Genomic DNA, 12,635 nt, shown 5'->3' on the forward strand with positions numbered 1-12,635 from the left:
CACCCAAAGGCGCAAATACTCAGCATTAGCATAAGCAATCTTCTATTTAATCTTCAATCTTGTATGAGTCTTTGAGTGTCTTGAAAAGCGCTATTTAAATTCAAAGTATTATTATCAATATTATTACCTTGATCCTGTGGATGCTGACCATAGATTCAGAGAGCTTCTCGATAGCCGCCGGAAAGAAAAGAGTGACGGTGAGCCGTACTGCAGTGTACAGGGAGACTGTCTTGAACACACGACTGGCTGTGATGGGGTTTCCCAGCAACACGTACACCGTGAAGGTCACAAACAATATGACTTTGCTGGCTGAGAAGAAGAAGCCCATGTTGAGGCCCCGAAGATACGAGCTGGACATTATCTTGGATATTTCTTTCCTGAAAATACAAATCAGAGCATCTTGTCAAACAGTCACTCTTAAAGAGTTGGTATAATTTTTTTTTTTTTTTTTTTAAATAGGAATGTACCGTTATGTACCGGTACACAAAGAAATGGGCTGCTTTAAGTGCTTCCAAGGCAAGTATCCTGACTGCTACCTAGCTTGGGCTGCTAGCAATTTTGTGGTTGCGTTGTCTGAAAATCTGCATGGGGCGGTGGTAGTGTAGTGGCTAAAGAGCTCGGCTAATAAGCAGCAGCCTGAAAGATTGTGGGTTCAATACCCAGCATCCACCGTTGTATCCATGAGCAAGGCACTTAACCCCAACAGGATTAAAATGGCCCTTGTAATATAATTGACATATAGTATAAGTTGCTTTGGATAAAAAGTGTCAGCTAAATGAATACATGTAAATGTGAAATATGTGGTAAAAATGTTTTGTAGAACGAGTTTTAGAAAAGCCATGAGTGTGGAGGGGTGTGGGTCTAGGACACCAGACACCACTGTTAAGCCCTCTGAAGGTGTCGTGGGTCTAGGACGTTAGACACCACTGTTGAGCCCTCTGAAGGTGTCGTGGGTCTAGGACGCCAGACACCACTGTTGAGCCCTCTGAAGGTGTCGTGGATCTAGGACGCCAGACACCACTGTTGAGCCCTCTGAAGGTGTCGTGGATCTAGGACGCCAGACACCACTGTTGAGCGCCCTCTGAAGGTGTCGTGGGTCTAGGACGCCAGACACCACTGTTGAGCGCCCTCTGAAGGTGTCGTGGGTCTAGGACGCCAGACACCACTGTTGAGCGCCCTCTGAAGGTGTCGTGGGTCTAGGACGCCAGACACCACTGTTGAGCCCTCTGAAGGTGTCGTGGGTCTAGGACGCCAGACACCACTGTTGAGCCCTCTGAAGGTGTCGTGGGTCTAGGACGCCAGACACCACTGTTGAGCGCCCTCTGAAGGTGTCGTGGGTCTAGGACGCCAGACACCACTGTTGAGCGCCCTCTGAAGGTGTCGTGGGTCTAGGACGCCAGACACCACTGTTGAGCGCCCTCTGAAGGTGTCGTGGATCTAGGACGCCAGACACCACTGTTGAGCCCTCTGAAGGTGTCGTGGGTCTAGGACGCCAGACACCACTGTTGAGCGCCCTCTGAAGGCGTCGTGGGTCTAGGACGCCAGACACCACTGTTGAGCCCTCTGAAGGCGTCATCGGTCTAATTCAAAGGAAGATAAACGGAGGAAGGTGCCTGCTTGATAAACCCACTAAAGTACCCATGAAGGCTGCTCTGTTAGTGGGGCTTTTGACGCATATGATCTCCTGTGTATATCTGAAATTAGGTATGCTAATACAACAATCCCTCTACTCCCCACTCAACTTTTAGCTGTGTGTACATAGAGCACATACATTCTAGTTATATTTTAATGTTTTTCAATGCCTGCTTCATAAACTAAAGTATCAAAAACATACACAATTTCTGTGTGACTGTGATTGTTTTCAACACGAACACTAGTGCAGTGATTTTCAACCACAGTTCCGCAGCACACAGGTGTGCCATGGGGTATCAGGTGTGCCGTGGGGTATCAGGTGTGCCGTGTGGTACTTGTCCAATTTAACTTAATCGGTCCAAAAACATGTTTTTAAGATGCCCGGCTAGCTCAGTTGGTAGAGCATGAGACTCTTAGACTCAGGGTCGTGGGTTCGAGCCCCACGTTGGGCGTCTGCTTTTTTATGGGCAGCCGTGGCCCACTGGTTAGCACTCTGGACTTGTAACCGGAGGGTTGCCAGTTCGAGCCCCGACCAGTGGGCCGCTGCTGAAGTGCCCTTGAGCAAGGCACCTAACCCCTCACTGCTCCACGAGCGCCGCCGTTGAAGCAGGCTGCGCCGGGATTAGTGTGTGCTTCACCTCACTGTGTGTTCACTGTGTGCTGTTTGTGTTTCACTAATTCACCGATTGGGTTAAATGCAGAGACCAAATTTCCCCTCACGGGATCAAAAAAGTATATATACTTATATACTATACTTATATTATTTAGTTGTTGCAAATATTAGCCTAGGCTATGTCACTGTTGAGCATCTGTGCCATCTGAGCATGTAGTGACTTGCTAAGTAAATAAATACTCTGTCATGTCAGTGGGTGGCACTAGGTAGCGCCTGATGACCTTGTTAATTAAGTGACGCGCACGAGAAGTGGCTGTGAAAAATAGATATTAGAAAGCTAGATACCGCATTGGGCTCTAGAATATGTAAGCTACGTAAATAGTGCTGCCATCATGGTGGAAACAGGTGTCTCTGATTGGAAATCAGACAGGTGTCTCTGATTGGAAATCAGACAGGTGTCTCTGATTGTCGGCAAGTGTTGCCCATAGGTGTTTGGTCCCAGCAATATGTCGTCTGCGTTCACGCAGCCTATGCCACTTAATAGAACTTGACAGACAATGCGGTATCTAGCTTTCTAATATCTATGGGTAAAACAGCGATGGATAAATAGGCCTAGCCTACTTGAAAAGGAAAAAATGCAGACATTGACCTGAACTGTAAACAAATGGAGAGACTAAATTGTCATTATTTTGCTTTAGGCTTATTAGGCTACAGTGTGTAATTTTGTTACATTTTTGGTTGGTGGTGTACCGTGGGATTTCTTTTTAATGTAAAAAATGTACCGTGGTTCAAAAAAGGTTGAAAAACACTGCACTAATGTAACATAACAATGTTATGAACTTGAACTGAATGAACTTGACTGAGTTTAAAGTAATTGTTCAATGTTGCATAACATCAAACACAATGCTGCTAAATCAGAGTCACAATAGGAATTCTTTTGGAACTGGACTGAACTGGCAAAAAAATGATTCATTGCAGTGCAGAGGTTAACCCTCAGAGAGTCAATCATTTGCCAAAGGTTTGTATGGGTGTTCCCAAACAGTCATGCATGGTCATATGAGGAGAAACCTGCATTGTCATAATGATTTGTGAGTTCCTATTTTATTTTTCTACCACATTCTATAAATCACACAGACACTACAGGCAATTGTGTAATCATGTGTACATGTGACAGAACAGAGCTCATAAAAGTAAATAAACACACAAGGAGGACTACACTACGGGGATTCTACACACAACTGAGCTGTGCAAACATGCCAAAGTCAGGTTGACTGTTCATTTATGAAAACGCCACCTAAACCTACCCCTCTCTTTTTGTCCCTGTTTATATTATTTATTTTTATATATTTCTTATGCAACCTATTAATTTCTTTTAACTCTTTTGCTCAGACTGTAAATGGTCATGTATTTCAATTTTCTTGGTAAAACCGCCATGTGAGTTTTAAATAAAACTTGAACTTGATTATTACACACACACTCATTTGCACAATCATTATTCTGCTGTTAAGGAACCTGAGGGCCAGAAATAGATAATATCTTCCACTCCAGCAGCCAGAGTCTTGCGGTATTAATAGTATAGTCATGTGGAACAGGACTGCTCTATGATGCAGTTTGACAGTCAGAGGTTGTAAACAAGTAAAGCAACATTTCGTTACCTTCGGACATCAGTGACAAGTGCTGAAAAGGGCTTTTCCCAGGCATACATCTTTATGATTCGGATACCAGAAACGACTTCATTCATAATACGGATCCTGGTATCAGTGTGCACCGCTGTCTTACTCCTGAGGAAGAGATACAGAGGGAGAAGGGGAGACAGAGCGGTATAGGAGACAAAAAGATGGTTGGTCGGCTGTTATTGCATGATCACTCACCCTTTCAACAATAAAAACAAAAACAATGCTTGAACGTTCTATTTGGTTCCCAATCTACTTTCTCTACATTAAGATAACATATGGAATGTTAAAACGGAAGCCTTGTGGAACCAACTATGATGCTGATAATGGAACTCTCTTGAAAGGGTCTATATGTAGCCGAATGTCACTCCACGTAGTGGCAAGATGGGCCCAGTGACAGGGAGCGGGACAGGGACAGGGAGTTTGTCAACAAATAAACAAATTTTCACTGTTCAACTCATATCTTTTAGAATATCAAGTTGGCATTTCACAGTAAGTCTGTCCAAGTTGACCTGAACAATAGCACTAACCACATACAGCCACATACACAGGTACAGTAATTTTCTGTGTATTAGTCGCATTGTGTATAACCCGCAGGACAGTGTTTTATGCAAGTTAAAAGAAACAAAACCATATTAATACCATATTAACTGGCCCCATGCATTAACCTCATAGCTGAAGAAATTTAGCAAAATCAATGTATAAGGTGCGGCTAATAGTTGGGAAATTATGGTAAACTACAAGCAGAGTCAATGTTATAGTTACTTTCATTAAATAGGTATAGTAATAGCATTTACATTTTACATTTAGTCATTTAGCTGACGCTAATAGCATATGACATATGATACAAGTTTGGCTCCCATCTGCCTTTTTAACGCAAATTCAACTTTCTATTCACATCAAATCCCATTTGCTGTGATTCTTTTATGTGTTGCTGTTACAGTTACCTTGACAACTTTTGAACCCACAGACAGTCATAGCCAGGGGATTTGTTATGTGGGGGGGCTCTTTTTTGAAAAATAAACCATTAAATGTCACTTTCTGGAGAGTTTTGTGCAAAGAAATGGAGAAATCGAGTCGTACATGATAGGCCTACAGTATGTGCAAAACTACAAGGTTAAGAGCTTATACTTAGCATTGTTGTAGTATCAACAGGTATTAGGGCATTTAGCATTTACATTACTGTTAATCAGTCATCATATGATTACACATTGTATTACCTTGTTATGATATAAGTAGTGACCCATACAATGTGGCAAACATAATGTGCCACATGTTGTGAAAGAGGTCTGGAAAAGTGAGATGCTTCATAAACCATTTAGACGAGACCACCTCAAAACACCTCACAGAGGTCCACCTCACAAAAACAAATTCAATCTATCCTTGTGGAAAGGTTGCTTGGTAGCTCGAAGTAGGTCTAGCAAGTCTGATATTTCTGTAATTCACAAAGATCAAACACAAATAGATTGCTAGTTTATTTTGAGTAGCCAGCTAGCAGTTCTCATGGCAGTTTGCTGACAATCCGGCGAAGTAAAATGCTCAATACATCTCCTGACAAAAATCACACGGTCAACCTAGTCTTGGTTATTTAATTGAGATTTAGTTTTATTTTCCTTACTTTGTCATTCAAGGCCAGGGTAATTTTAGTATGATTTACATTTGTGCTCTCAGATGAACTTGGCAAAGTCCAGCTGCAGCAGTGGCAGCCCGCAGCTCGTGAGATTTTTTTTTCAAGGCAGTGGGTCTTCTTGAACTAGATACTCTTTTGATCCCATGAGGGAAATTTGGTCTCTGCATTTAACCCAATCCGTGAATTAGTGAAACACACTCAGCACACAGTAAACACACAGTGAGGTGAAGCACACACTAATCCCGGCGCAGTGAGCTGCCTGCAACAACAGCGGCGCTCGGGGAGCAGTGAGGGGTTAGGTGCCTTGCTCAAGGGCACTTCAGCCATGCCTACTGGTCAGGGTTCGAAACAGACAACCCTCCGGTTACAAGTCCGAAGTGCTAATCAGTAGGCCACAGCTACCTTTCGCGCTTACACATCACGTGCAACTAAAGATTTCCTAGGAACATTCCTCAAAAAAATACATAGCCTAAAACAAATATTGTGATTATGCAAAGTTAATGATCATAATTCATGGCATTGTATTTGGGCCAGCAGTTGTTTGCAGATGCACCCTGTAAATAAAGTGAAAATGTCCCTGCAACAGGTCTGTGAAATTAGGCTAATTAAAATAAATGGCCCGCCAGTACAAATTAGTCTAAAATCACTTTAATATTTTAGCAATTAATTCGAGGGGATAAATTCATTGGATGAGGATTCTGTCGTTCTGGTTGCCTTTTTGTGGTAGCCTATCAGCAGTTGCGCACTTGCGTTCGGAATGCATGCACGAGCGGCACACGATGGTCGACTGACAGCGAGATTAAGCAGCTGATCGAGAATACGGCTGTGTTCCGATTGTTCTCATCTCAGCTCCGCCGACACAAAATGTATTGTCAGAAATATCATGTTTTCAATAGCATTGCTTTTATCAAATTTGATGTGACATATTTCCAGTAGCCAACTTCAGTGTTTCACATATATTGACTTATTTGTGGCGGCCCACCACAATGTCAACATTGACCACCACACAATGATTTTCCAGGTAGTGCTAAATTGTGCTTAAAGCAGGTTAGCATCATAACCACACTGCGCTAATTTGTTAAAACATGTTGCATTCAAGTTAATTCTGCAAACCTACCACCACAAATAGAATTCAATTCTGTGGGAAACCCTGAACTGACTACAAGCAGGCACATCCGAACACAAACAGGTAGGCAGTATTCATTGCAGTTTAAAATACGCATTTCAAATACAAAATAGTATTTTGTAATTCGCATTTTTTTGGGTTGAAGAAAATGGCTGCATATTTTGTAGTCTACCTGTTTCATAGGTGTGTATTTTTGTAATTTAAAAATACTGCCAAGTATTTTTGGTAAAACTATTACTTTTGGTGATGTGATAAAACAATAAAAGTGCAAAACAATGAATGTAGCTTTTGACTGGTGCCGAGTAATTTGCGCAGACTTCTTGTGATCAGAGTATAGACCTCTAGCCTAGAAATCTAGACGCACCCTAGCGGCAGCAAATTACATTTGCTTCCAGGGCTAGTCTAGCAACTCTCCGTTGGCTTGTGAGCTCGAAAAATTAAACTTCTATCAGGCCAATCAAATCCTGTATAGTCGTTAGGCGGGCTTAACATAATGATTGATGGCAGAGTTGCAACGGTTTGGCTTGAATTCCCTGCTACTTGAAAACAAAGAAGATGGATGTTGCTTTTGGCCAACAGTGTGACACGAGTTAAGCTTGTTTTAAGTTGGCAAAAGTTTGAACTAGCCAACTAGCTCCGCTGGCAGGAAAACGCATGGGACTCAGCGCTGTCCTATTGCGTGCAGAGGGAATTTGAAAGACAACCGATTATCCCGCCCCTCGGACTGAGCACTGTGAACGGTGAGTGCCCAGACCCTACATTTTAATGTGGGTCTGGCTTGTCAGGCTAATAGACCTCTGAAGTTTGCCTACAAAAAAGCTGCCATCTTTGACATCCGGTATCTGGCGATTTTTCCTATAGGAAAATAACATGGGGATTTTGAATTATCGCACCTGTTAAACTCTTGCAGGGACGAAAGTCTGAAATGCAGACGTTTTCCTGAACACACTTTTGTCCTCTGCCTTTGAGTGGATACTGTGATCTCCGGTAAGTGTAGACGGCACTCTTTGATTTTTGCTACCCCAGAGCTAACTTGCAATGCATCTTGCCATAGGTAGTTAGCTTCAATTAACATCTCCTTATATGGGCAAAGATGGCCGTTTTGGTTGTTTTTTGTAGGCGAACTTCAGAGGTCTATTGAGATTCAGGAAGATGATCCAGTGCAAGATGTGCAACATGTAGGTTGCTTACACATACACACACAATACACCCCCTCACTCTCACCAAACCTACTCACTCAACCACATGGTTACTTGCTCACCCACACTTAAAGGTCTGCCTGTTTTTAACTGGGATGTGTATGTCATTCAGTGCTGATTCTGAGCAATGTTGCTGGGCAGCTTTCCTGAGTATTGTTGTTCTAGCACGTTCCCTTTGATATTGGGCTACTTATTTTTCTTGAACTTTAATCATCAGTAGGCAAATTAACATGATCATCCAATCGGAAAACATGGAACACAATGTCTCTCAATTGGTTTGGTTTGGTTCGGTAGTTTGTACCACTTGACAAGTTCAGTTGTGATTTTTTGAGCACATCTCTGATACAGTATTAGGCTATGAGATGTAACGGGCAGGTCAGCATAGTTGATCTGTTGACAAATTTATGGCATGTCTCCTAGGCAGAGAAAAACTGTCAAACATTGTTCACTTAATCAGCAGTGTCAGTGTACTGATGAAGGAATAGATTAAATAGACAGATATGGAAAGTTTGCACACTGATTTCATGTTCCCTTTAAGTAGTATTTTCAAAATACAAAAATATAGTATTTTATTTTGATACATGGTGTGGCTACTGTATGTTGTAGTTTATTTTGATACACTTGAAATTAAGGTATTTGATATTTTATTTTTAAATATATTTTGATGTAGTTTTGCCCATCCCTGTGTGGGTGAATACATGAATACTGAAGGGAAAGGTTGTGAATGTTAAGAGTGAGAATGTTTCACCTGAAAGATGAAAATAGGCGGCCAAACACAGTCTGTAAAGGCATGAGGAACACGAGGACTGCCATTCCTGCCAGGCATGATGGTCCAATCTCCTGCCACAGCAGTCCAATGACGGCAGCAGCTTGCAGTGGCCCAACCCACAGGAAGTGTAGGAAGATAGTCACCTGCGGTGAACGCAACAGGGTGAGTTAGGCGGGAATAACACCGAAAATACGAAGCGGCAGCAGCAAAGCATAGGGCAAAACATAACAATTAAAATCATTCAAATACAGTTCTATTTTGTTACTATGATGATATGAGATTTCTGTACAACGCAAATAAACACCCCTAAAAAAACGTTTACTGCTCTGATTGGTCAAAATATCTTTAGTGTTCCTAGGATACATCAAACTGACACTAATGAACGTTACGTTCTGAGAGTCAAGGGTAAAGAGGAAGTGTAACGCTGGCGGTACCAACTGACCATCCCCTGACGAAAGTTACAGATCGGTGTTATGTATCAGGGAAGCAGCTCTCTTGAAACATTGCATCAAGCTTAAACTAAGGTATGCATTTGTTTTGTTCCCTTACGGTCGTGCCATGTTTATCTTCCTGGCCACACACTCAGCACCAGTTCATCCTCGGAGCCAGCTGCTGCCTTTCATCACAATAGGCCCGTTGACTTGCAGCTCACCTGCTTCCCATATACTCTGACTATTTATATCCTGATAGTTCATTCAGGACAGCTTCCTGTTGTGTGTTGTGAGGTCATTTTGATCTTGATTTTATTATGTGATCAACTGCCAAGAAAGTTGTTTTTAATGTGATCGTGCGCTCATGTAAGCTCCCTGGTGAGATGAAAATACACATTTTTCCAAGTGCTTCATGCTGATAGCTAGTTGCTTTTGTTCTCTCACTCTGACTGGGTCCTAATCTAAATCCTGGTCTACTTCTTTATTAATAGACATTCATAGACCGAGCAGGGCACAGATACAAATATGTTATAATAAGGATTATACTTTAGACAATCAAGCAATAATACATCATCCCTTGAAGCTCAGTATTTAGGCTCAATGATTTTAAGCCTAAAACAACTGGCAGTCTGTTTACCGATACTGATGATGGCACATACTAGACATATTTATTTGTCTAGTATGTATGCACATACTATGACATATTTATTTGTCTAGTCTAGACATATTTATTTGTACAAGTAATACTACCAAGTCTTTCATATTAATAGCGTTTCCACTATCCGTTCCATTTCCTAAATGCATTTCCAAAAGGCTGAATAATCCATGAGGCATTATCCCTGTTAGGAGCTAAACTTAGGAGTGTAACGTTTTTTATCACACTACCTTTATCAACTGAACTAGTGTCACATGACTCATTCAATGCACTTTGGCATTTGTTATGCTCTTTGTACTTTTCATGTTTTCATAACATTAGTGTTTCCCATACATTGACTTATTTGTGGCGGCCCACCACAATATCAACACTGACCACCACACAATGATTTTCCATGTTGTACTAAATTGAATGAAATCCTTTCACTGTAGAGCTATGTGCACCTTTGTACAGCCTCTCCTTGAGTCTCTGTCCCTCAACAAACCTGCATGCATGTTTAAAGAAAACATTAAAAATCCTGCAAGGATTGTTGTTGGCATAGAAGACGACTGGCTAAATCGTGGTTAAATCCGTTAGCATCATAACCACGTCACCTACCACCACAAATATAATTCAATTCTGTGGGAAACACTGCATTATATATAACTATGTGCTACTAAAAGCCAATTCAGTCATCTTACACACAATGTTGCCTTCTTCTAAACTCTGTAGTGCTCTGTGCAAGACTGCGCGTAGAGCCTGGTAGAGCATTTTGTGATTTTGGGGAAGATCTATAGGAGACACATACATGTTTCATGCTTCCATAGATGGTAACATTACCTCATCAAACTTGTTGACATCATTCGAGAGCAAGTTGACAATTTGCCCTGTGGTTGTCTGGCCCATAGCTGCACTGCTGAGGCTCAGAGACTGGTAATACACATTAGGCAAGGCAAGCTTATTTACATAGCATATATGGGGAATACACATTAGGCAAGGCAAGCTTATTTACATAGCATATATGGGTAATTACACATTAGGCAAGGCAAGCTTATTTACATAGCATATATGGGGAATTACACATTAGGCAAGGCAAGCTTATTTACATAGCATATATGGGGAATACACATTAGGCAAGGCAAGCTTATTTACATAGCATATATGGGGAATACACATTAGGCAAGGCAAGCTTATTTACATAGCATATATGGGGAATACACATTAGACAAGGCAAGCTTATTTACATAGCATATATGGGGAATACACATTAGGCAAGGCAAGCTTATTTACATAGCATATATGGGGAATACACATTAGGCAAGGCAAGCTTATTTACATAGCATATATGGGGAATACACATTAGGCAAGGCAAGCTTATTTACATAGCATATATGGGGAATTACACATTAGGCAAGGCAAGCTTATTTACATAGCATATATGGGGAATACACATTAGACAAGGCAAGCTTATTTACATAGCATATATGGGTAATTACACATTAGGCAAGGCAAGCTTATTTACAAAGCATATATTGGGAATACACATTAGGCAAGGCAAGCTTATTTACATAGCATATACGGGTAACTACACATTAGGCAAGGCAAGCTTATTTACATAGCATATACGGGTAATTACACATTAGGCAAGGCAAGCTTATTTACAAAGCATATATGGGTAATAACACATTAGGCAAGGCAAGCTTATTTACATATATGGGTAATTACACATTAGGCAAGGCAAGCTTATTTATATACCGTATTTTCCGGACTATAAGTCGCACTTTTTTTCATAGTTTGGCTGGCCCTGCGACTTATAGTCAGGTGCGACTTATATATGAAAAATATATATAATTGAACATGTTTTTAAATGTTAATTCATATTAACTGACATGAAGCCTACATGAAACATGACTGTCTAGCCGCGAGAGAGCGCTCTCAAATGCACAAGTTCTGTGCACTTTCAGTCAGAGATTAGTGGTTGCACTATGCCTGAAACACACGGGCATACCTAAATCCTCAAATTATGGCCAGGATTCTGTTTGGGCCTCAGATTCGGACAAATAAAGGCCAGTAATAATTTTGTTTCAATTTAACTCATAAAAGAGCTCTTCTTAATATTTTATATTGTTGGTTGGTTTAATATTGTTGCCAATGAAAAGTCATTGTCTTACACGTCTCCAACACCTTGCTCTCAAGCTATCAGTTGCATGCCTTGCAACTAAATTTAGTTATTTTTTAATCATGCATGATTCACTTTTTTTTATAAAATTCGTAGGCTGATGCCTGGCAGCAAAAATTGTGTTTAGCCTAAATGTAGGCTAGGTTACTGCATCAGCCTCTGGCAAGCTCAGAAGGGGGCGGCATGCAACTGAAATAAGGTTTCCATTTCAGCACAACACACATTCCATGAATAAATGAAAGCGGATGCCTTATCTCGCAATAAGCGGATGGAAATCCCAACACCCTTACATGAAACTTAATAGTGAACCATCAAATACCCCGCAGATTTCAGTGGTCATCAGTCCCGATATTTAGCAATATAATCAAACAGTAAGCCATGCCCCAAATAAAGGTGCTGTGCTTTGTGCAGCCTAAATAAAAAGACCCCAGCGATAATTTGAAGATTTACGATAGTCTGTCTCCTAAACATTCCTCACCCGTTATCTAGACATGCATGAAAACATTTGAAAACAAAACTCACTGCCATGTAGGCTAATATTTGATCACTGTTTTGCTACTAATTATATTTCACGTACTGAATACGCACACTAGAAAGTGAAAGTAGGCCTACTTTGCGCTCCGTGTCTGTATGTCTGTTCATGTCCGCAATCGATTATAACGTTCCTCAAATAGAGAACACATCCATGTTCTCTGGCGTTATAGGCTGTCATGCTTCTGTGTTTACAAAATTCCTGACGGTTCCTGATC

At 41.2% G+C, this 12,635-nt stretch overlaps 1 protein-coding gene and 1 non-coding gene across 2 annotated transcripts in view; one reads left to right on the top strand and one right to left on the bottom strand.

Moving 5' to 3' along the window:
• Positions 1-12,635, bottom strand: part of abcc4 (ATP binding cassette subfamily C member 4 (PEL blood group)) — a 76,930-nt gene that overhangs the window by 45,784 nt on the left and 18,511 nt on the right. Inside the window, exons 5-8 of the mRNA XM_076302920.1 lie at positions 10,548-10,637; positions 8,622-8,785; positions 3,901-4,026; positions 128-377 (exon numbers count right to left, since the gene is read on the bottom strand). Coding sequence (XP_076159035.1) covers positions 128-377; positions 3,901-4,026; positions 8,622-8,785; positions 10,548-10,637 — 630 coding nt within the window. The remainder of the gene's footprint in view (positions 1-127; positions 378-3,900; positions 4,027-8,621; positions 8,786-10,547; positions 10,638-12,635) is intronic.
• On the top strand, positions 2,012-2,084 carry trnak-cuu (transfer RNA lysine (anticodon CUU)). The gene has a single exon. It is a non-coding gene; the product is annotated as a tRNA-Lys (tRNA).

The sequence above is a fragment of the Alosa pseudoharengus genome, unplaced genomic scaffold (genome assembly GCF_046254945.1).
Source record: "Alosa pseudoharengus isolate Yale_2024_CS ecotype anadromous, Long Island Sound unplaced genomic scaffold, YU_APseudo_1.1 YU_APseudo_1.1_scf_24, whole genome shotgun sequence".
Lineage (NCBI taxonomy): Eukaryota > Metazoa > Chordata > Actinopteri > Clupeiformes > Clupeidae > Alosa > Alosa pseudoharengus.